Raw genomic sequence first — 25449 nt, forward strand, 5'->3', positions numbered from 1 at the left:
AAGAGCCAAAGAAATAGATAAATATGAACAGAAAATAATTTTTCTGTTACCTTTAGCTTTCCGTCTCTGGTACCCAGTCTCAGGGTAGGTTCAGAGAGGCTTCTTATTTAGGAGGTGCCAATTCTTTTTATCACTAATCACTGTATTGGATAAATTTTCGAAGAACTTACCAGTTACCTAAACCATACGTAATATTTTTCGACAAACTTTTTTATTTTGTGAATAGATATAGCTTACCCTGAACTCTGAGTTGAGCCTGAGAAAGGGGGACTGAGCCCCAAAACCCCCTTCAAGACACCCCTGATTGATATAAGATGATGCAAAATTTGCTGATTGATTTTTAACGGTCGCAATTGACATTCTTTTTATAGCGAAGAGACGATGGTAGGTTTTCGGGGAAAAATAAACCGAAGGATGTACTGGACTATCCCATGGGCAAAATATGGTGCCTAATAACCCGGTCATAAATTTTTCTGGATCTACGCCTGATTGTAGCCATGTGTGGCTGCTTTTTCGGTGAATATTGAAACATGGCGGCAAATGAAGGTTGTCTCGTTCACTTTGTTGAGAAATCAGGCCTCAACACCTCCCTAAAGCGAAAAGCTAACAATCGCACTGCTAATTAAGAACAATCCAGCCTCAGATTCTCAAAAAAATTTAGAAAAATCATCCTGAACTTGAATTTACTTGTTCTTATAAAAAAGAGTGTACTGCACTAGTTATTCCTATTTGTTGCTTCATATGCTGTTGCTATTTTGTCTTGCTTGCTAAAAATAAATAGCCTTCATGGTAATCTTAATGTGTTTTGAGAATGTTTGAATTATCGGGGGTTCACGTTTCAGGGATTTCTGTTATCGGGGGTATGGTTATATGAAAGTATTGGATAGGGTTCAAGGGGAATGCAATATCAGTTTGACTTGGCGAATGTTCGATTTATAAGGTGCCTTACACGATGCTAATTGGTAATTCTTTCCGGATTCCTAAACGCTGTCCAGGGACCTTAAAATCAATAAAGGATCAAACAAAAGTAGTTGCTCCGTTGGTTAAATATGATTTTTCCTAGATATGAATAAAGGTAAACAAACTAAGCGTTAAATATTTGAAAACTTTATTTGAAAGATTTTTGCACTAAATCCAAAAATCCAGGCCCTCATTGAGAAAATCTTGCCTTGTGTCCATTTCCTCTCAAGTTTCTCGGTAGAAGAGTCAACTGCTTTTCACAAAATGCTGTAGATTTTCTTAACATTCAAGAGGATTGCAAAGATGAAAAGAGGGATATAAATTGACAACTTGTGCTGCTTTTACCTAGCTTTAAAAGTAGCTGACAACACAGTATTTTTGAAGACCACGGCGAAATTCTAGCATTTGTTTTTATCTGCTGTTCAATTTGCTTGCAAAAAAAAAATAATTTTCAATAGGTTTGCAAAATTGCTTCAGTAAAATTTGCCTAAAAGGTGTATTTTTCAGGGAGCTGAAAGCATAAAAATTCGAAAATTTTCTAGTACATCCTTTTCCCGTTCAGATAGAGAGATTTGACAAAACTATTAGGAAAGTCCGATATTATCAGAAAAAAATGGAAGTTGCGAATTATATGCCACAAAGTTAGATTTATGAAATGCATTGCAGAGGTTTGTGTCGGCAGCCAAAGATATTTTAGGTAATTATTTTTTAATCAGGAAAATTTTTAGTCCACAACCCCCCAACAAGGCTTGCCTTGGAATGGCCCTTTTAGAGTTGCTTCCATTATTTGCAAGATTTTGCAGTTTCCATTCAATGCATTGTTATAATGGAACTGTAGTACAATTATTGGGAGGCTGAAGATACCTCCAGCCCCCGCTTCCGACGGCCCTGCATGCATGACAATGTTTCCTAGTTTGGCATCATGTATTCGAACGATTCAATTCAAGGCCGCGTGAAATTCATATGGAAAGATAAAGATAGTTCTATGCACAGTGTATCACAGGAATATCAATAAAGACAAAATGTCAGAAACAATTGTGGAAAACGTTTGGAAATGGCAATTTAATTTCTAGGAAACTAATGAAAAATATTTTTGCTTGTAAAACAATGTTATTTCAATAGAGATAGGGAAATTTCTATCTCTATGGTCAATTCATAGTTTGGCCCCTATGGTTTGGCCTTATCTAAATATCTGAGACGAGCGCCGAAATCAGCGACTTAATGAGGAGTAGAAGCCTTTCTAAAGTATGCGGAGGCCGTGCTACTTTAAGAAAGGGCAAAAGCACGATTAAAATCTTTAACATTTTACTAGTTTCTTAAATTCAAAGAAAAAAATATTCACTTTTAGCTATTTGGTATGGCAAGTCTTTTAGCAAATTTAGTTCAGGAACGTTTTTATATCGGCGAACATGGATTTTGAGAACAGATTAAAATCAGTACATGATGCTGATGTCCCATCGTTTTCGTGAGCCGATTAGCGTCAGAAGCCTTCGTGTTACCAAACCCTTTGTGGAGCCACTGTCTTTGGCTGACAGAGTGAGTACTGCGTGCAACACGTCACTGCTTTCCTTTTTGGAAATGAGATAGGAAGTACATGTTTATAAAACAGAAGGCGAACAGCTACACAGCTCATAAAATTCACATAAATCTTCTTTCTCCACTTGGTTGTCTCCACATGCAACACTAAAAAGCTGAGCCCTGCGGGTAACCTTAATGCTGGACGATTGCGCAAGTTTTCATAAAGGAAAACAAAGGAAAAAGCAGAAGCATCAACTCAATGTAAAAACAAAAAATAATTTTGTGGCAATAAGTGTATCTAGAACATGTACCTAACAATGCATTGAGTGTACCTTAATATGCACCTAAAGCTTGTTTAGAGCAGTGGCGTCGCCAGCTAGAAAAAACTGGGGTGGAGAAAAACAAATTTTCTCGGCCACACCCTTCGGGCTCTTGGAGAATCCATTTTTTGGTTTTTGTTATCTATTTTGAAATTTTTGAACAAGCAACATTCTTAAGCAGCCTTTTTTTGGCTTTTTTTGCCACTGCGAAAATCGAAATCGATCTGATCAGCCCACACTGAAGCCTCACTTTTTCAAAGATGTAAAAATTTTGGACGTCTTTTTTTAATTATATTTGAAAAAGAGTATAAAAAAATAAACTGAATTATACTTATTTATTTAGGTATGATTTTGGATGTGTAAACATGTTCTACTGAAAGACTGGAGACAAAGAAGATGCACATTTTTGTTTAGGAAGTAAAACTCTCTCAATCAATACAACAGCTTATTGTTATTCATATCGATGTGCTCTTTGAACCAAAGGTCACCCTTTCTTTCTTTCCCCAACGTCTGTCACTAGCATTTTAGCATGACTCCGCCCCTCCCAAATTTATCCTAAAAATTGATAATCAGTGTTTTTCTGAGAATCATTGAATTGTCTGTTCTGAGCGGTATATTGGTCTGGGAGATGCATTTCACACTTTTAAATTTTGAATTTCACACTTTTAAATTTTACAGTGTCCAAATTTTTTTTAGAGTATCAAAAAGGATAAAAATTAAGGAAAAAAGTATGTCTTAAGCACAGAGTTATTAAAATATATTCAAGTACACTTTTTAGTTGGTGTCTGTAATTATATTACCTTGAGGTGTCAAAGCATTGTCTTGAGAAAAATGAATGTTTCACCCAAACTTCTGCAATGACTTTTTCTAAAACTTCCAACTATTCAATAGAAGAAAAGAGTGAAAAATAATAAACCCAATACTTTATCAAAGCAATTAATTCTAAGTGCATTATCATAAACATTGTTCTCCGGAAAATTTAAAGAAATCAAACTTTGCAAAGAGGTCAGCGTCTCTGACATGTTGGCTAATGCTGTTCCAATTGCAATGAACATCGCATTTTTATGCTTCATTTACTTGCTGTTTGGAAATTTTCTGTAGATTATATCAAAGGAATTATAATTTGCAAGTAGGTTAAGGGGTTTAGTTTAAGTATGGCATTCTTTATTACATTTTCCACTTAAACCCTAGGCTCTTATCCATTGAAGCTGCAACTATTTTGACATCCTAGATTTTTAGAATATAAGATACTTGTTTCATTCTTTAAATGTCCTTTTCTTGCATTTCATACGTCGATTTTGGAACCAAATCTTTATTTGCCTCTCGGATAATGCAAGGCTTATTGAAAGTTCACTTCTTCTATCCTTTGTCAGGTACTGATTGTATAGAAATTCCTTCTCTAACTCAAGAGTCTGGGATCTGGTATAGGTCATTCTCTTACGGCGCCTCTGAGCCTGTCTTCTTTGCCATGGAATTACATCTAAAAAAGAATCGTCTCCAAAAAGTTATACTGACACTCATTTCATACACTCATACACTCATATCATACACTCATACACTCATATGAGTCTGACAATCATACAAGACAAACAGGCACATCAAGATAAAGGATGACAGTTTGATGGTGTGAAATAGATTTTTTCAAAGTTAATAGGGTTTCTAAAACTTTATGAATCAAATGTTATTTTTTACTTTGATTCTCCAGCTAAACCTGCATAAAGAAGTAAGGACTAGAAATTGAGAAATTGGTAAAGAAAAATTTATATTTTGAACAATATGACTCCAAATTTGCATGATTTTCCGTTGATATGATTGACAATTTAACAATTTTGTCCTCTACACAGGTTTAATAAGGCCTTTGCACCCATCTACCAAGGGGTACCATGCTTCGCAGTGAGACAATATACTTAAATATGAAAAATTATGAAAAATTATGAAAAATTATGAAAAATTATGAAAAATTATGAAAAATTATGAAAATAACAAATTGGAACCCAAATTTATACATCATAGAGATTAGATTTTTGAATTACTAAAAAAATTGCTTTTGCGTCACAAAACTAGAATACTCTGCGTCACTTCTTTCTAATAAAATGAATATACCTGTATCCAATGGGAACATTTCTGCTCAACCTTCTTGGAAACTCTAAGAGGAGTTCAACCACTCTTAATCATTTTTAATGCAAAGCATATCAAATTGCCAATACGGTGAAACATTTTTTGCAATATTTCAGTCGTGGCCAACCTTATTGGATTGTCGGCTTACTGGAAACGATCTGGGTTCGCGTAGCTGGTCTAACATTTTACTTCCTTGAGTTCTTAGTTAAGGAGGAAAAGTATGAATTAAAGAAAAAAACAAGCAAAAATCCAGCGTTAATGCTTGACATGAAAACTGTTTCATACTCAGGTGATTGTGACCACTTTCAAACTCATTGCAGCATATTTGGCCGATTTCACATTGCCTTGCAACCACTTTTAAACCAAATTATGCATGAAACAGAATGTTCACGTTCTTGAAAGGCTACTAGTTTACGAGATTGCAAATTATAAAGGTTTTTTGTTGTAGAAATTCTCTATCAAATGTTTGCTGTATTTACTTTTCAACACTGAAGATCAGAAAGCACAATTGATACTGCAAATGGTGTAAACCGTTTTATAACAGTATTTTCCTCAAAAATCGGGCAAAGCGATCTCGAGAAAATTAAAAGCTGGCTACTAATTTTAAATTAAAAAGCAACCACGCCGCAGAACAAAATGAAATGAAACAAAATAAAAAATTCCATTAGTGCAAAAGTTGTTGTGCAAACAATGTTTTTGGAAGAATTTGCAGACATTTCTGGCAAATTTTAGCATTTTCCTTTTTCGTGTAATTTGTCAAACTTACTCATTTACGCGCTCTGAATGTCATAAAAATTGTGACCGTTTCTGGGATTTAATGTCCTAATATTACATATAAGGTGAGGACAGACAGCGCAAAAGGGAAGCTGCAAAGACGTATGGTCGCAGTGGCGGACTGGCCCACCGGCCCGTGGCCGTCGGGCCCCCTTTAATATGTTGAATGTTATATTATCTAAAGTTAAATTTCAATTAGTGTACTCAGCACCCATTTATAATCAACAGCTCAACTTTGCTATTAGTGCTACATATGTTATGTTGCTTAGAAATTGATCGATTATGATGAAATGCTCACTAGACCACGCCCTGATTTTCAGACCACACCCACATGGGCCCCTTCAGGTATTTGTGGCCGGTTAAAAATTCTGAGCCAGTCCGCAACTTTATGGTCGCGTGTGGGGTCAGACGTCCTTTCATCGATTTTTACAGTTTGCATTTATAATTATTTTCGGCAGTTTTGATCTACGTTCACAGCTACTTAAGCAGAGATTGCAGAAAAGTGTCCAAGGTTTAAATAGTTTTGATGTTGGCCAGCTAACAAGTTTTATCATCAACAATGATTCAATAATAGTACAAAATACTGACTACCTGAACGATTTATTGAATGTAATCACAATTAATGCCAAGATGTGCTTGTGAGTGATTATTTTCAATTAAAGTGCCCTCGATGATACCCTACCGAAAAATCAGTGTCAGTCATATTGGAATTTTTATTTAGATGGGGTTTTGCAAGCTTTCAACCTTTCCTGGTCTTAGTTATTGATTTGCTTGAAAGTTCATATGCCGAAAAAGAGTCCGGAATTGACAAAATTTGTTAGAAGTATCTAAAAGGAACAGAATATTAAAGCATTGCTACGTTTCAATTGTCTGGCCATGTTTAACGTCGGGTTAAAATTTTCGAATCATTTAAATTGCTATAACGTATCTGATAACAGACGTTGACGATCAGTGACTTCCACTTTTAGACCAGACGGAAATGGCAGGGAGTACAATTTTGGGGAGGTGAAATCTCGATTACACTGCTTAGACCAGATTTACTTTGTTAAAAACGTCATTCCAGCCACGTTTTTCCTTCGCAGAGGATAAGCAGGAACTTCTCCTGATCCAACCCCCATTTTACCCCAAAAATAGTGGCAAAGTCCCATTTACCATCACAATTTAATATCACCAGTTGATAAAGAACTCGAAACTGGTAATCTAAATTCCCCCCCCCCCCCAAATTGGTACCACAGAACAGTGGTGGTACTCCCTGCCAATTCCGTCTTGTCGATTTCCCCTGTCATCAACTTTTTTAATTAAAGTTCCAACGTCTTATTGGTCAGCAGCTTCAAACTATCTTTGTATGCTGTTCTTTGCCTTCTCCTGTCTCTTTTACCTTCAATTTTTCCCGTCAATAGCTGATGTTCTAAATTTTTCTTTCTTCACCCTTAAAGTGTCCTTAAACTAGAGTTGTCTTTTTTTAATAGTTCCTATCAATGTTCTGTCACTTTTTTCTCTAGTCAGTACATCTTTATTGCTGATTTTATGCGTACAGAACATCTTCAGCATTCTTCCCCAGAACCACATTTCTAAGTTTAAAGTACTCGATGATTTTCTCTATAGCAGAATATACACGGTGTCCATGAAAGACAAAAAAGGAAGAAAAACAATTTTTGCAGCCATAGACAATCAGACGACTTTGTCACAGACCCAGGATATGAAAAAGTTTCAAGATGGTGCAAATGATTTTAACAAAATGCATCTGAAAACATTTACTCTAGACTTAGCAAAAGCACCCGGTTAAGCAGCAGTGCGTTGTTGGGAGGTGTCCGTTGTATAGAAGTGTCAATTAACGAAGGCTCTTTTTTAACTTAGAATCCCGTTAATATAGCCAAAAATTAAGCTTGCATTATCTTCCCTCCTCAATTATCCTACAATATTATATTTTCGTACCGTTCAAGAAAAATTAATTTTTCAGGGCTTTAGCAGTCTTCGAAATTGAGGACAGCACAATATAAAGTCATAGGCTCCGTTTAAAAGACCAAGCATTTTAAAAGTCAAATTATGTTAAGAATTGTGCTAGTTTTGTCAGTGACGTACAGCTAATGACAATAATTTTAACTATGTTTTATAGACCTTTATATCGTTATTTTAACAATTAACAGTGATGCACCAACCAGTCTGCTTTGAAGTGGCAAAAACTGCGACAGAGAACATAGAAATAAAAAAACTGCTTTTTGAACCGCGTGATTGTTCTTTGATCTTCATGTTTTTTGCTGGTAGATGCGTTTTTATTAAAAGGTGCACTATAAGCTTAACTTTCAGATAAACTGTTGGCCTCAAATTTCACCGACTACTGTTCAGATCCGTCCTGAACCCGCCCATGCACCGGGGTTAACTTTTGTATCAGCAATGAATATATACCAACAGACAACAAACAACGAGCTTTGCTCATTTTGTCATTTGAATAGAGAGCCAATTAACAGACAAGGATAAGGGTAAATATGCTACACTTGGTCGAAAGTTTAACGGACTATTGTTTAGCGCTATATGAGTTCCCTTTGCTTCTTGGTTGAAGCACGCCACGTACTTTAGATGTGCCTTGTATAAATATTATTTCTTCGAAGAAAATTTCTTGAAATAATCACATGTTTGTGTTATTCTAAGAATTTGAAAACAAGTGATACGAAGATTGTAAATTTTTCTAGGTTTAGCGAATATTTTAGAAAAAAAGTTTGCTAAAAAGAAACAAGTGGTAAGAGAAACCCAATGGTTTCCCTATTTTACCTTTTCATTTTGAATTTATAGTCATAGTAATTATCACACGGGCAAAGCGAAGACAGAGTAGTTCGTTTCTTGCTCAAATTAACCTGATGGCCACGAAGGTTGATGTTGGTAAGTGTACAGGTATATGAAAAGTTGGTGGCTCTCGATATACTCATAAAAATAATTGAAATCTAGTCTGCAATTTAAATTATGACATAATGTTAAGATTTATATGTAACGTGATATTTGTATATTTGTATTACATCGATGATGTAATCAGGGGCGAAACTTCACTATTTTTATTAAGGGGGTTTCAAGCTTAGACGCCAGACGAAAGGGCGTGTCATGCTTGGTGAAAGGGCGTGTCATGCATGAACTTCATTTTTAGAACACATCGCCTCAAGGGCTGAAATAATCGGGGACCCCGAGAGAGGTTCACAAAATATGTTAGGCATTTAAAAAATATGCTTCTAGTTTTTCTGGTATTGGCTATAGTCATTTGTTTGCGAAAAGCAAGCATTTGTAAGGCCTGTCTTTTCTATAAAAGAAAAATAGTTTTCACTTTCTAAATCACCTATCTATTAGGAGAGCAATTTCAAAAAGAGATTGAAGTAGGGTCTCAGTTATAAATCTAAGTGGAACAACAAAACAAAGCTTGGAAATTTCGGAATTTAGAAACAGCTACGCAGACTACAATGTTTCAACAAAAATAAGCTTCACTTGCATTTTCTGAGTTTCATTTTCAACTTTCGGGTGCTTTGTAAGGAATTTAAACATTTTAGACACCTAAGCACAAAGTCATTGTCTCTGAATTCACCATAAAAAACTCTCAAGCCAGTGGCGTCACGTGGCCATTCTCGTTGTGGGGGGTGGTGGATGGGTGTAAAAGATGCAAAACCATATTTTACCGACAGAAATTCTTTTGTTACATTAATATTTTGTTATAAATTTAATTCTACCGATGAGTTCTCTGAAAGTTGGGGATTGTACCCCCCGCACGCTACGCCCCTGCCTCAAGCAAAGAAAAGTTTTTTTATTGGAAATATTTTACAGTTACACCTATCATCAAAGCTCAATTTTTGTGTTTTCATAATCATAGATATTGTTCAGAAATGGAAGAAACTCGAAAGGCAATTCATATCTTAATTACAATTCATTGATAAATTTTCTATTATTTACCGCTTGAAAAATAGGCTTAAATCCTTCTGTTATTTGTTACAGCCATTTGAATTTTTTTAATTCATTAACTTTGGCAGTTTTACGGCCATTTTTTGGCGAAGGGTGCAATACTTTCAGACCGTAAGTGTAAAACCCTCAAGACAATTTTGGGGCATAAATCCTTATGAATGTATGATGAAATTTTCATAAATTTGGAAAATAAAAACAATGCTTGATTTTCATCAACAACGTATTCCGAGATGGCAGATGCTTCTAAAATTGTCAGTGTTCCATGGGCTCCGATGCAGAATGAAAAGGGGGGCGGGTCAAGGGAAAATTTAGCAATCATTACAAAAGATATGTTGCTGCTGCTTGCAACATTTTCATCAATTGTAAAAAAGATGGGGGTAAAAGACCATAAATTCAAAAACCACGCTGGGGCAAAAAATGGCAATAAAAGTGCGACCTAAACAAAATTTCCTTATTTGCCGGACCGATATGCTGGCAGCCATAAATTTGCTCGACAAAATCTGTTATTTTGAAGATTGGGGGTTGCAGCACCCCCCATACCCCCAAGCAGTTTCGCCCCTGAATGTAATATGATATTGATCTTACTCTTTAGTGTGTAGAACAAGACGGTAAACTTCTGATTTGAGATCCAATCTGATATTTATGTTAAATTGATATCCAGTGTTATAAATCCTATCATCAAGTTTATATTTGATATCTCTGTTTGATAAGGATAACAAGCTGCTATTGATAGCTGGTTTCAAATTTATGTCTGATATAATTGTGATATCAAGTTAATATTAAATGTGACTTCGCGAATATAACAGAGATGCGTGCGACCTAAACAAGTATGTTCATTTCTTCTGAGAATATCGTCAAATCAAATGGATACAAACGATATTTCACTACAGTTTGTGAAATATAATCTAACTTTGTTCATTATCATATGCTAATACTTTCTGAATAAACCGCTGTTGTTGCCATTCACAGTTTTAAGTAAATTGTAGGGAAAATTCAAAGGAAGGCCACGCATAAATCTAACAAATCAAGATCTTAAAAGTTGAAAGAGCAATGGTTAATGGGAAATTTAGAACCACTATTGCAGAGAAGAACAGCTTTATATATATATTTAAAACAGCCTTATATATATTTAAGGGTTAAAGATTTCGAATAGGGCTAGGTTTCTACAGTCTGAATTGTTTCAAACGATGGACTTATTGTTTGTAATAATTTAAAAACTTGAAGGAGTCGTAAAAAACTTGAGTCAATTGCTAATTATTTGAAAAATTATCTTGTTCGGCTTTTGAACTTGTTCTCCAGTACGTAAGCAAGCATGAAGTTCAAAAAGAAAAGATCAAAAATATTGTGAAATTATGGTCCTTTTTGTCTCTTTCAACTTGCTAAGCAAATGCCAATGGACCAGTAGAGCTATTCTTAAGGGCAAGTCCTAACGATAAGAGTTAAAAAATTATTAAACTAGAGATGTTTTAGTGTTTGCTGCGTGAAAGCAAATGGCATAAAAGTGATATAAAAGAAGTTAGAAATAGATAAAAAAGAGAAACAAAAAACATTGCAAACCAGTTCCTGAAGATGCTATCAAAGATTGTTTGTTACCTGGTTCCGTTTAATTATTAGAGGGCAAAATGTTATTGCCTTGTGCGTTCTGTCTCTGTGTCGTATTACTTTGTCCAACGACAGGGTGGCATTTGTGTGTCAGGCTAATGCCATCAGCCAATTCATTATGACCATTAAATATCCAGACACAATTAATGTCCAAATGTTCCGTCTGGTTGTAAATTTATGGCTTTATGGCATTCCAGGAAGTCAATTGAAAAGAAAAATTCTACGGTAAGTGACAGCAAATGTAATAATTACCTGTATCTGCGCAGCAATTTGTTTTCTTGGTATGGTTTTGGAAACCATATTGCTCTGCGTCAGTTTGACCACGGTAATGGATTGTGAAGGTATTCTGTGGCGTTGGTCTGTGATTCTGGTTTGACCTTTGAATATGTGAGGATAATTCTATATCGTGTGGCAATGTGTAAAACCGAGCTCCTCTGTCAGAGTTTGATTCGGTCATTTGTTGATACGAGACAGAAATTTGGGTCCTGGAAAGCTCATAAGTGGAATGTCGATGATGGTTGACTGGTGCCAAGCCAGAGTCGTCATTTGTCAAAACTCGAGGCAAAGCCTCACACGGTGCATATTGTCGATTCAGCTCATTGAGGTACGGTATATTATCTTCTATTCTTTTAAGGTCTTCGTTTTGAATTTGATTAATCCAGTATTGTGAAGGGTTTTGGTCGCAGCTTGCACTATACATGGCTCTCTCCCCTTCTTCTTTGATTTTCCTGTCGGTACTGCGAGGCAGTGAGTGTTCTCAGGCGCGACCTTCAAAGTGCCTAAATAATGTGATGTTATTACCTGGAAGGTATGCCGGGATATCCAAAACGATAAAGCTGATCAAATCTTGATGCGCTGTTGTTTAGGTTAATTTTAGACTTTAGATAGGGTTTTTTATACAGGCTTGCAATTGATTACACTATCAAATCTAAGTTAGGACAAAGGATAATAATCCTTTGTAGCAAAAGTCACTTTCAAAAATCATTATACGATAAACTCTAAAAAAACCATGCAAACACAATCGTATCATACAAAATTGTAGAATTTGTTAACTGACAAATAGAACTGAATAGGTATTTCGATGTAACATTAAAATTTCTGCTGTAAACTGCAATGCAATCTATCTCAAAATAACTCTTAAGTTGGAAAATGCCCAAATGTTCTGCCAGACTTTTGAAAAAGTGCTTTGCATAAATAGTTTCCATAAGAAACTGGTAGATATGGAAAATGCCTGGAAAAGATCTTGAGAAGGAAAAGCCTCTTATTCCCTTCCCAAATCGCAACATAATTTCCAAAATTTGAACAAGAAGACTTTTTCTTGGTTAGGGTGAGCCAGCCACTAATTAATCCTTATCCTATTTCGAAGATGTTTTCAATTTCCCCATTGTATTAATGCCAAACATGTCATGTGCTCTAAAGTAGGTAAAAAAAAGAAGTCATAAAAGTCTGCGCGCAAGTATCACAGAGAGGCTACCCTAAAATGAGTGCCAAAGATTTGACCCCCCTCTTTTTTAGGTACTAATTCAAGGTTTTATAAAATCTAATATCAGACTACATTGAAAAACTCCTTAACCATAATAGGATCATGTTATTTTGAACTTAAACGAACGTAGAATAAGGGTAGATACAGAAAAGGCTGCAGTGCACGTGATTCAAAACTGGCTGTAGCCCCAGTTTTGAAAAAATGCTCGTATTTGGTAAACGCAGCAAATGTTTGCCTTTTACCAAAAGGTTTCTTATTACCAGAGGGTAAGGCTAAATATCACGGTGGCAAAAAGTTCGGAGAGATGTTTCCTTTCCCGTAGTTTACGCCTGGTCTAAATATTAAGTCAGAATAACTGATTTTTAATCTCTTGTTTAAAGCTACACATTTTTTTCTCAAAAAAATTAAGCGAAACATTTTTTTTTCAAAAAAATGAAAATAGTAACCCTATGACAATGGGACAATAAAATATTTAAAGTGTGACCATTTTAATCGAGAAATATCTAGCACATTGTAACAGTAGGACAGCCTGATATTTTTTTACTCTAGAAAAACATTTTAAGGTCTGGTAGCATGGTTAATGATATCAGATTCGGGCGAGAATCTCAGCCCTCGATGATGTCAAGGAATACTTTTAAGTTGAAATGAAGCTTTGCTCGTTACGTAATCAATTACCCTCTTTTCAATGCGTGCAAGAAGACCTTTCTTGGAAATTATCGATTTTAAAAGAAGAAAGGCGTTTCCATGCTCTTTTTGCCAAATTTTTCAAGGCATTCTATCGGCTTGCAAATTAAATTTTGTTTGCAGAAGCTTGTTTGTAGAATTGTTTTGCAAGTATTAGACTTTTTGTAGTGTAATCGAAGAGCATCAGAGATAAATCTTGCTTTCGCTCGCCATGTTCAAAATTGAACTTCTCTAGAACTCGAAGAAGAAGAAGAAACAGGCTAGCCAGTAACAAATTACCTTGTAATAGTGAGATTTGTAATTGTAGTTTTAACTGGAAGTCAAAATGAAAAGTTTCCTTTATCATCATTATTATTATTATTATTATTATGGTTTACTATTATTATTATTATTATCATTATTATTATTACATTATTATTACAGCGGCAGTTCAAATGTGTCTCCTTTGTTAATCTTTCTATGAGCTCTCTTCGCATCTTCGGCAATTCCTGCAATTCATTCTTCAAAATGTGTGACTCTCTCTCCATCGATCAGCAACAAAAACGGTATCTCATTTCTAAACTTTCCAACATTGCCATCCGTACTACGTACTACATATTTTGTTGCAAAAATAAGCCATGGACAAATCCGCTGTAACAGCCTAGAAAGTCAAATACAACATTGATTTGATCTATTTCGTATCCACGATTTAACCGTTCCAGTGACTTTCTCATTTCAGAATACTTGTCTTGTTTTTCTTTCTCTCTCTTGGCAATACATCCAGGTGCACATATAGTTCCCTCTATCAAACTGACCTTTTCTCCTACTTTGTCAATTATCAGCATATCAGGCTTAATGGCATTGTTGCTTGGTCTTTTGTCTAAGTGCATCGGTATGTCCCACATAATCTTAGCACGATCATTTTCGATGCTTGCAAGAGGGAATGCTTGTTTGTACCATGGAATTCCAAAATTATTTCCATTAAATTCAAACTTTGCTCGTATTAGATGATAAATAGGTCTTAACATTCTATCGTGTCCTGCCTTATAGAGTGTTTGTGCTAATGCTGCACAGGAGCACAGCAAATGAACGACTGTTTCTTCTGCTTGCTTACATAGACTACATGTTGTATTTGCAGTTTCCATCTTTAACTTGTACTTTGAATACGCTTTGGTAGGTAGTAACTGTTGCTTTATTGATTCATTTGTTGATAAAACTATATCTGGGATGTTTTACCAGCTTCGAAAAAATGTTTCTACTGTTCTTTGATATTTCATCACTATCTAGTATTGGAACCGTGTAGAATCCTAACCAAGGTTGGTTTCTAACTCTTTCTTCATATAGTCTTTGAAGGATACTTCCCAGTCTGCGTTGGATCTGTATATAGCTGTCATCTTTTAACTCCACTCTTTCCTGTTCATAGCTTAATACAGACTTTTCCTCTAAAAGGCTCAAGTCAGCTTTGAAATGTTCCTTTGCGTACCTTGTTGCTTCAACAAAAGTTGACTTGAAGTTCTTTTTGCTTTTGTAATGTTGGAACGAGCGTACCAGCTTTATTCTTGGATCTTTGCTTATGTTAACCGGCTTGTATTTCAATATTTTTTTTAATTTCTCAATCCAATATCATCTTCTATTGAACTAAGCTGAGCCTGCTTATGTCTCTTTATTTAAAAAAAAACGAAGAGGAAGATGAAGAAAAACTTTAGAAGAGCAACAAAAAACCAGAAGAACAAGAACAATAAGCTGAAAAAAAATGTAAGAAGTAAAGGAAGCAGAGCAAGAAGAAAATCAAGCAAGATAGCATAATAAGGAGAAGAGCGCGAAAAAAACGAACAAGAAGTACCAAAAAGTGAAGGAGAAGAAAAATAGCAAGCATAAAGAACAAGAAGGAAAGGAAGAACAAGCACAATTGCAGAAAGAATAAATTTGAAGATTTTTCGTAGTGATTGTAGTTTCTCCCTTTTCCAGTATCGTAAGCACATGAAAAAGTTCTGGTTGGCAATACCGCTGATCGAAAAAATTAGACGAAAAAATTTATATGACGAAAAAATTAGAGCGAAAAGTTCTGGCGCCAATATTTGTTTCAAAATGGTTGAGAAGAAGCATGAACTTCTTGAGATCACTCATGTATTATACTTTTGTATTTATGGAGAGCATTGATTAGCATGCTCACAAGGTCAGTAGAATTGGTACTTTCGATACTGGCAGCCATTCTCGCAAGCGGAATGTATTTGACGCGTGCGCAAAGCAATTTTTCTAGCCCTCCAAGGAGGGCTAGCCCACTTGATTGCATCTACATGGAAATTTTTTAGCTCGCCTAGGTGAGTTCTTGGGTAGTCAGTAGCGAGATCTCGCCTAAAAGAGCAGACCCTCCTCTCGTGTAAACGAAAATGATTTTTTTACATTGACCTTCCCTCCTTAGGCCCTGTTCACACGAGACCGGATTCATTTCGTATCGGATCGCTTTTCATATCGGATAGGCCTTCTGTTCACACGATGACTCTTGAATCTGATACGATCTGTATCGTTTTTGCAGAGTCAAACCATTCCGCTGTGAATGTGGAATGGAATCATATCGGATCGCTTTTGAGCGCGTGTGAACGCATGAATCCGATACGGTTTCTCTCCGGAACCTCTGTTTCGGAAAGGCAGCTTCGTTTTCGGGGTTTGGAAAAACAGTTAGGCACTCTTTTCAAGACACAAAATGACAGTATATCGCAGTTAAAAAACAAATATGCAGCATAATTGTGTGGTGTGGTCATATTTTGCAGCAAACCAGGAACTTACATCAATCGTCAATGCAAACAAGAGTAGGGCCTGCAAGCTTTTACAAAAATGTTCCGTCTGTGTATATTGAAAATCTTTTAGGTATCTCGGTCGACATTTGAAATTTTCTATGGACAATCAGCAGCATATGTCTGAACTTTTGAACACTATCAACGATTTGATGAGCAAGAATCACAGCCTCCACTGCCATCCTAAAAACAAAGTCATGATATACCACTGTCTCGCTCTATCTAAATTTTCTTGAAACCTCACCATTGCAGATCTTAGCAAAAATTAGGTGATGGAGAATCTTGATAGTATTGTCACCAAATATATCAGACAATGGCTAGAGTTACCAATCAGTGCAACCCTAAGCTGTCTTATACTACACAAATCAAAATATGACACCAGCTTCATCCTTCCTTCCACCAAATTCACTCAGTGTCAAACTACCATATGAAATTCACTTAAATTCCCTCATAATGTTGATATATCTTCTCTATGGAAAGAAACCAGCCTCCATATCAACATTCAATATGACCAATATAGAAACACTAAGGTGGTCTAGTGCTGAAGAGAGGGGAGTCAGGGGGGTCACTGACCCGGGGGCGCTTTGCTATAGGGGCCCATAAATGAGAATTAAATTTAAAAATTTCTAGGAAATAATCCAGCCTCTTCATTACCTCAAACTTTCATTCAGAGATAATATTGACTAAAGTCTATAAATAAAGTAAGATAGAGGCATTTTGAGAGCAACTTAAAAGTCAACAGCGACCGCAAAGCACAAAAGTCTGTCATCAACTATGGTGGCCCAGCATTCTCATTCAAAAAACAGAAACATATTCTATGAAGTATAAAAAAATCACAGATATTTGTGATATATTTGACATTAAATTCAAATTATTTTCTTGAAGATTAAAATAACATGTCAAAAAGCAGAATAAACATAAGAAAAAAATTAAAGAAACATTTCCATTTCCAAGTTTCAAATAGAATTTTTTCTTTTTGTTTCTGAAAATCACATTGAAAGTTGTCAAAAGAAACAATTTCGTTTTCATTTTCAAAATGAAATGTCACGATCGGCCCAGCGTTCTCATAGACCACAATGCTTTGCAAGAATAAGCGCCTCATTTCCATGCAGCTTTTCGCGCCCTTTTTGATTTTCTAAATAAATTACCTTTGGCTTATGTAGCCAAGAAAGGGAGATTTTGCTCCATATGGCTGCAGAATATAAAAGAAATAACGAATGGACAGAGGATAACGAACTCCAAAAATTTATTCGCTGTATGGTTGCCAGAAACTTCGAAGAGCTGAAATTCTTGACTTTCTGCAAAGGGATTTTTCTCAGTACGCTTGGAGCCCTGGTACATTAAGTAGGCGCATGAAACATTTTGGAATAAAATTTGTCGACTACGATAAAACTGTAGATCAAGTGGGTGAGGCATTTAATGCAGAAAAAGATGGTCCAGATCAGTTATTAGGCTACCGTGCTATGCACAAGAGAATCAGAGAGCAGTATGGCCTTCATGATTCCAGAGGACTCGTTTACGATGAAATGACCCTTTATGACAATGAAGGACTAGTTCAACGGAAAACGATTGGGAAAAAAAAAGGGGGTAAAGTTGGAACATTCACGTCATTGGTGCGAGGTTAACTTGTTATTGAATTCATAGGGCTGGCGAAATAGAGGACCATGTCCTCATTTTTTACAAAGCTCTAAAGAACTTTTCAGTTAAAAATAAAAAATATGAGTGTACACTCTTTTTTATAAGAAATTAGGATATTTTTCACTACTCAAAGTTTCTTTATTTTTGGCTAATTAGGGTAGAGTTTGGGAATTAAGTAGTTTGGGAGGGAAGGCAATTAGATCCACTATTATTGGATCTGAATAGGTACCCAGTACCCTTACTACCCAAGCTTAACCCTTGCCCTAATCCTACCCCACAGGCTGCACCTAACCGAACCTTACCCCACCCCGAGTGCACCTCCTGCATCTAGGTGCAGAGGTCTTCTGGTGCAATGTCTGGCGTAGACTTTAGATAGAATGCATCCTGGCAGAAATTATGGAGGGCTTGGAGGGCTGAAGCCCCCTAAATTAAAACTCGAATTTTGTTTCAACTCTAACACCCTTACTTAATTTATAAAGCCCCGACAGTGAACCCAATCCAAGTAAAGTGAACAAGCTTGAACCGCAAACCTCAAACTAATTGATATTAGATTTATTAAAAAAAGAAGAAAAAATCCTTATCTTTCCGATGTGGTATCTGTTGAATATTTGTGCACAAGGGACCTTTGTTTGAGACAAGCACGTCACACGTATTGACAGGGAGGCCATAATGAGCAGCATAAGCACTCTTCAAGTTAGGTAGAGTTATCTCATCAAACTCAAATGATACAAATTCGCGTGTCTGAATCGGACGATAGGTTTGCTTGCTGTCGGGTCTGAAGAAAGCTTCTGGACGACAATCTCGTGTGGGGCAGATCCGAGTTTTTTATTTTTATTTGATGCCTCGTTTTGTTTTGTTTTTTTGTTACTCATTACCTAATAAAGTTTTTTCCAAGTATCATGCCTCTTCATGATTAATTCAAATTAAATAGGCTACCACGAGGTATGCGTTCTTCGCTGTTAAGTGACAAAGCGAAGCAAAAAGGGCGCGAAAAGCTGCATGGAAATGAGGCGCTTATTCTTGCAAAGCATTGTGGTCTATGAGAACGCTGGGCCGATCGTGACATTCCATTTTGAAAATGAAAACGAAAATGTTTCTTTTGATAACTTTCAATGTGATTTTCAGAAACAAAAAGAAAATATTCTATTTGAAACTTGGAAATGGAAATGTTTCTTTAATTTTTTTCTTATGATTATTCTGCTTTTTGACATGTTATTTTAAACTTCAAAAAATAATTTGAATTTAATGTCAAATTTACCACAAATAAATGTCAAATTTACCACAAATATCTGTGATTTTTTCATATTTCATAAAATATGTTTCTGTTTTTTGAATGAGAATGCTGGGCTACCATAATCAACTCCCTGTCAACTAAATATCGCCAAGTTCACTTTGCCAATGTGTCGATGGAAGTCCTTGGCATTCTTTCTTCTTCTTCTTTTGATTCGCTCTCTGTCATGCTCAAAGACCTATATTTTAACGAAACTATACAGCGCCGGCTTTATCAAAAGTCATAAACATAGCAAGCAATACGCTGTACTTATTACGTATTCTGTAAAGGAAATAAACCTTGGCCTGATCCCGTTTTAATGGCCTTCTGAAGTGTTCTCATTGTAATGTTTAATCTAGCTGTCATTTTATAGTTTCATCTTGTTATTCGAAAAATAAGTCGCCAATTGTACACTGCCTAATAAAAAAGAGATGTAGAATTGTATGTATTTAATGATATATTGAATGAAAAGAGATTATATATGTCAAAACATAATATTATTATATATGTCAAAAGATGCAACAAATATGAAGTTTTCTTATCGAAAATAGTTTGTTTGCATCAATAAAGTAATCCTGAGCCATTTTGAAGTTTAGCACTTGTTACAAGAATGACAAAAAAGCGAGAAAAGACACGGTTAAGATTTTGGACCCGTTCGATGACGTCATTTTCGCAAAAATTAATGAGGTCATATATTTTGACAGGTGTATCTTACAGCATAGGTTTCTTATGATTGTTTGTTCATTTTACAATTGTCTTTTGAACAATTCCATTGGTTCTAAGATTAGATGGAAGATAATTTTCTAATGACGGGAACAATGAAATGATTGATCACGTGACCACCAGCCCCGTGACCGTGAGTTGATATGAGACGAAGAGTTGCAAAGCGTAGCAGGAATATAATAAAACCAAAAGCCAATCCAAACGATGACTTGAAGATTCCTACCATTGAGAGGGTAATAAAGAGAAACGTGTGCTCGATTGTATTTCATTGCCTCCAAAGCAATGTGTGTCAATCATTAGAAAGCTATTTTGAGATAACGGCAGATAGTAAAAAACACAAGAAATAATAAATTATGTGAAGTGCCCAAAAAGAAAACACAATTTTTTGAGATTAATCTTTTTCTGTGACTGTTTCAAATATATATAATAACATTCCCATTTCTGCAAGAAAGTTAGACTCTAGGGTTTTATTCAGAGAACAGACAAAATTTTTTATCTAATTCCTATTCTCAATCTGCAGAGGTAAATGATTTCATCTAATTTCTTTCTAATTTTTAATCTGCCTTAGTTTTATCAACCTTAATTTGTATTTTTATATCACACAAAATCCAAAAAAAAACAGTATGCTTATCATACTGATAGGTTGTTCCTGTTAATATATTCGCTATTTATTTTTGCTTGATCTGGAAGCCCTAAAAATGGTGAGGCGCCGTCCTATATGAGTGACATATCACTAGAATAAGTGAAGCAACGTCTCGTGTACAGCGAAATTCTAAAATTAACTTACCTTCAGGTGCCTAATTGCCGGGGGATCGGTATTAACAGGGGGTCGGATTTTATGTTCAAAATTAATTGGCAGGGGTTCCAATTACCGGGGGCGGGGGGGTCTAAATTATGAAGTTACGTATACTGAATACTCAAAATTCACTTAAAATCAGTTTTTTATAAAAACCATATTAACAGAACAAATGATTATGCATAGAGTGTAGAAGTTGCAAAAGTTGATAAAACAAACGGTTTTTGCCGACAGGAATTATTGTGGGCTCGGGTAATTGTGGGCATTTAGATCAAGTCGGGGGCCGGACATGTGGCTATTATACGTACAAAATAATCATTATAACCGAAAATTGAGAGTTTTTCTTTATTGTCAGTGGGAGTTTTAGGCATCTAAGAGTAAGAACCTTAAAGATAAGACATCAACAGTTCAAAAATGTTTCTCATTCAGAGGGGCGAGTCTCTGGAACGGGTTGAACAATGGCAACCAACCCTAAAAAAATCTAAGGAAAGGGCAGATAAAATCTCACATTGCATGAGTGTTTTTTTATACTATTGCTTCTTTTAATCCTATTTCTTTTAGTAGTATTATTTTTTGATTTTTTTCTTTAGCTTGGTTTATATGTTCTTGATGGGCCCCTGTAAATCAGTTTTTCTCTAACTGTAAGACTACTATGCTAAAAAAAGAATATTAACTATAATTAATTATGTGTATGAAAACGAATACTCCATCGATGAAGTAACATGGTTTAGTAAAAAGTATCGTATAGGCATTCATCAACTTGGAAATTAAAATGCTGTATAGAAATTTTTTTGGTTCAAATCTACGAAAACTGTTGGATTTTAATGTTTGATTAATTTGATAAATGACAAACTTATTGTAATTTTATTCTGAAACAATCAAGTACCTTAAAGAAGTCAGTTGCAGCGTTTTCACATATTATATTTTGATTCCCCCCCCCCCCCAAAGTCAGGAATATTCCCGTACCATGAAAGCAAGGAAAACTGACTGCAAGCTTTACAAAGTTATGAAAAAGTAGGTTCTTTTAAGGAACAGCTGTCACACGAAACTGGTAAATATGGGAATGTTGAGCCTTCTTAAAGAGACTTGGTGCCTGGATACGAAGATTTTCAACTTCCTAGTAATTCTAAAATGATCAGACAGGAACCTGCAAGAATTGTGCACAAACATTATATGCATACACCAATCTTTACACTAGAGCAGTCTAATAATCTTTAATTAAAGGAATCGAATTGTACGTAACTCTGGCTTTCATTTCATCGCAGCACGTCTGTAATTGCACATACCGTATTTCCTCGAAAATTGGCCGACCTTCGAAAGAACGCCAATTCGAAAATAAGCCGAAATATATTAGAAAATACTGGAAAAATAGGCCGACCACGAAAATAAACCGAGTCACACTCCTTTAACCCAGTCAAACAAACGCTCGATCCAAATAATTCGAATCTGCTGGCCAATTGTTTGAATATTCGAAAAAAAGCCGATTTAAAAGTAAGCCGAAAAATTTTATTTTCTAAAAAAATTAAGCCGCGGCGTATTTTCGAGGAAATACGGTATGTTATTTGTCACGTTGGCTAAAGTCGGTTATTCTCAACACCATTTTCCTTTTTAGCTACAAAAGTAGACCAATTCGGAAAAGGCCCCACTCCACGAAGCTGAAAGTTGGGGGCAAGGCTAGCAAAAAATTAGGGGAACAAGGTTTCTTTCCCCTTTACTGCAGCTTTAAAACTACTTGCTTTGCAAGAACCAGTGGGCCATGCCCCTGTAATATGCGTTTTGGTACCCTATGCAAAAGTGTAACATTGTGAAACGCAATGTGTTACAAATCATGTTGATTTATCATGGTGTGATGTTAGGACACAATGTGCGTTACAAATGGAACACAGTGCTTCCCGAACAATGCGTTTCCTATATAAAGGAAATCAGAGCACCGCTTGTAGTTAGCACCGCCTTGTTAAAAATTAGTTAGATTGCTCCTTACATTCTGAACAATACGGACCAAACCGGCAGGGGCGGATCTAGAAAATATTCTGACTGTCGCACACAAGGGTGTGGTCAGAAATATCATTCGTGACCACACCCCTTGGTTTTTAAGGATATTCGCCCCCTTCTCATTTGAGCAGTCGACACGCACATTAAATTGGCTTTTATTTAGAACGTGGCCAAACTGTTGTTCATTCCTTATCTGAGTTTTCAATTGATACTACAGAATCATTTGTGTTGTTTCTTAGCCAAGCGTAAAGCAAGAAAGCGTATTGACGGTTTTCCTTTCATAGTCAGGCAAAAATTCGAGTCGTCTTTTTCGATTTGTTTATAGTATACGATGACAAACCAGGCCACGCGAAAAAATAAAAAACATCATTGCAATGAATTTTCAGAACTAACCAAATAGAACAAATTTACACAAATATTCATAAAACCTGCATTAATAACTAATATTATTTAATAGCTAAACCAAATCAGTGTGTAAACATGTATTTTACTCCGAAGAAACCCCTTCGAATTCAGGGGAATACCCAAGCAAGTAAACATTACCCGGAAATATCTGAAAGCTGATAAAGAACTGAAAATCCACATTGAAAAGATTCACTTTGAAAGTTTTGTCTAAGTGAAAATTTTTCTCTGCCAACGTCCTGAACATTATTTCTTTGCCAGAGCCAAATCGCAGGTATCGCCCACTGATTATCACCCCAGTCCAGTGCATTTATTGACATTAGTAGGCCCTCGATCCATGGAGGAGGTAATGAACATCGAAACTTGAAAACATCCCGTGTCGAATGTTACTCTGAAAATCTAGCGACCTTTGTCTTCCAAATTACCAGGTTTAACGTATTCGTTTTACATGTAGCCAGCCGACTTCATAACACAAAATTCCGTTTCTCCAGTGAAAAATTTGCCCATGCCAGGCATAAATAAGCTCACAATACACGCAATGAGGACGGATTAATCTTAGCCCAGTGGTGCGACCTTGCTAAAAAACATACTGTGCACCGAAGTTCGCACTATCTAGCAATTTGATTGGCTAAATATTTTGAAACAAAAGCTGTGCGAATCGGTGCGAACGTGCTACTAATCATACTGTGCACCGAAATACCCTAATCTAACTACATTGGTACCCTGTTGTTTTTTAGTGAGGATGCTTTGAGATTTGAATCAGATTGAATCAAAATCGAGATAGAATTAGAGATTGTGTTTAAGATTTTGCTTCTGTTTATGGCCAGGTTTAAATCATGCATGATTCAGACCTTGCATCTTCCTGCTCCTGCACGGTGTTCAGTTGTCAAATATAACTGAAGCATAATTCCCGAGTAAAAAGAATCAAAACACAAATGAGAAATTTGCCAATAAGCGAAAAAGTTGTTGTTCAGCAAAAACCTCTCTCGAGACAGATTCTTAGTATAATTTTAAAAGTTTGACTGTCGCATGTGCGAACGGTGCGAACGTCTAGATCCGCCCCTGCAAACCGGAATGCAAAGAATATAAGAGCCAAAGCACAAGAACCGTATCCATAAACTCAGTTGCTTTTGTACCCTCTTTTCTTTTTTTACAAAAATTAAATAACTTGAGGTCAAGCTTTGTTTATACGTTTTAGTCAAACAGGCCAAACTTTCCTTGGTTGTATGTAGAACCATTTCGAAGAAATAATTTAGAACAAGCTGAGGCAGAATTACAGCCAAACTTTAAATTTGAACAAATTTACGAAACCCCCTTAAAAAGTGTAGTTCGAAAATGGTTCGTTTTGGTTACCTCTTCTTTAAGTTCTTGGGTACGTTTTTGCATAACCAAAATTGCCATGCGTTTGTGTACCCGGACCGAAATGCATGCTAAATTCTACCATTCGTTTTGGTTACCTATTGTTTAAGTGCTTGGGTACCTTTTTGCATAACCAAAATTGCCATGCGTTTGTGTACCCGGACCGAAATGCATGCTAATTCTACCATTCGTTTTGGTTACCTATTGTTTAAGTGCTTGGGTACCTTTTTGCATAACCAAAATTGCCATGCGTTTGTGTACCCGGACCGAAATGCATAAGGTTACCGAAACGCATATGACACCCCCACCCCCTGATGGCGGAAAGGTAGATCACTTAAAGCCTACTAGCATTTTTATTGATCGTCTGCGATGTATTTTCCCATATATTGGGGAAAGTCATAGTAATCGAAAAAGTTAAACCACCCCGTCGCTTACGATCCACGAATGCCGACGATCGTAAGCTTTGTGTTGATGTGTCATCATTGAATCGGGAGCAGAATGCAGATTATCGCAAAGTGTCCGACCCATTTATAATCAGGACAATCGTGGCGATCGGAAAAGTTAAACTCAGTTCAGTTGATGCTAACGATCTACGTCTGCTGAGGTTCGTAAGCTTTGTGAGGCGTGAGGATGCGATATCATTGAATCGGGAGCAATTATACAAATTATCACGAACTGTCCGATCCCCCTACGTTCACTCTACGATTTTGTGAAAATCAGACTTAAACCGCTATCATTTTTAATGGAAGCATTTCTATAGAATGCTTTTTGCAAGCTTCTATTAGCAGCTGGCAGTATTTTTAATCTGCCGAGGAAAAAAATTAAAGTTGAATGTTCATCTGTTATTTGATAAGGTTGATAAGGGGCTCCATAATTAATGCCTTACAAACGTCTTTTTGTGGTTCAAGACATCTGCTTACCTATTCTTGAATAGATTTTTAGCACAAATGCCCGTTCTGTCTGACTTTGTCAATATTTAGACTTCTGCAACCATTCTGCAAAGCAGACAATCGATCCTAACAAACAATCTGCCATACATATCCCAAGATATTCAACAAGACTGTCGATGGTCGTCGTTTAAATTTCCCTATTAAGTCTTC

At 36.0% G+C, this 25449-nt stretch overlaps 1 protein-coding gene and 1 pseudogene across 1 annotated transcript; both read right to left on the minus strand.

Annotated features, from left to right (window-relative positions):
- Nucleotides 1-3533: 3533 nt before the first annotated feature.
- On the minus strand, nt 3534-13123 carry LOC148958397 (uncharacterized). The gene is made up of 2 exons (XM_089112975.1): nt 11481-13123; nt 3534-4278 (listed from the first exon to the last, which is right to left on the minus strand). The coding sequence occupies exons 1-2, from the start codon at nt 11926-11928 to the stop codon at nt 4055-4057; spliced, it is 672 nt and encodes a 223-aa protein (XP_088969101.1). The 5' UTR covers nt 11929-13123; the 3' UTR covers nt 3534-4054.
- Nucleotides 13124-13455: 332 nt separating this feature from the next.
- LOC148958398 (uncharacterized) lies at nt 13456-14651 on the minus strand (annotated as a pseudogene).
- Nucleotides 14652-25449: the final 10798 nt, after the last annotated feature.

This window comes from Rhopilema esculentum, chromosome 16, assembly GCF_057945365.1.
Source record: "Rhopilema esculentum isolate cy_ngs chromosome 16, ASM5794536v1, whole genome shotgun sequence".
NCBI classification, from domain to species: domain Eukaryota; kingdom Metazoa; phylum Cnidaria; class Scyphozoa; order Rhizostomeae; family Rhizostomatidae; genus Rhopilema; species Rhopilema esculentum.

Excerpts from the sequence above, each read along its gene's own strand:
- LOC148958397 (XM_089112975.1), bottom strand. The coding sequence starts at position 11,928 with ATGTATAGTGCAAGCTGCGACCAAAACCCTTCACAATACTGGATTAAT. Across the intron at positions 4,279-11,480 it reads AAATTGCTGCGCAGATACAG|ATGTAATTCCATGGCAAAGA; the intron begins GTAATTATTACA and ends ATTCTTTTTTAG.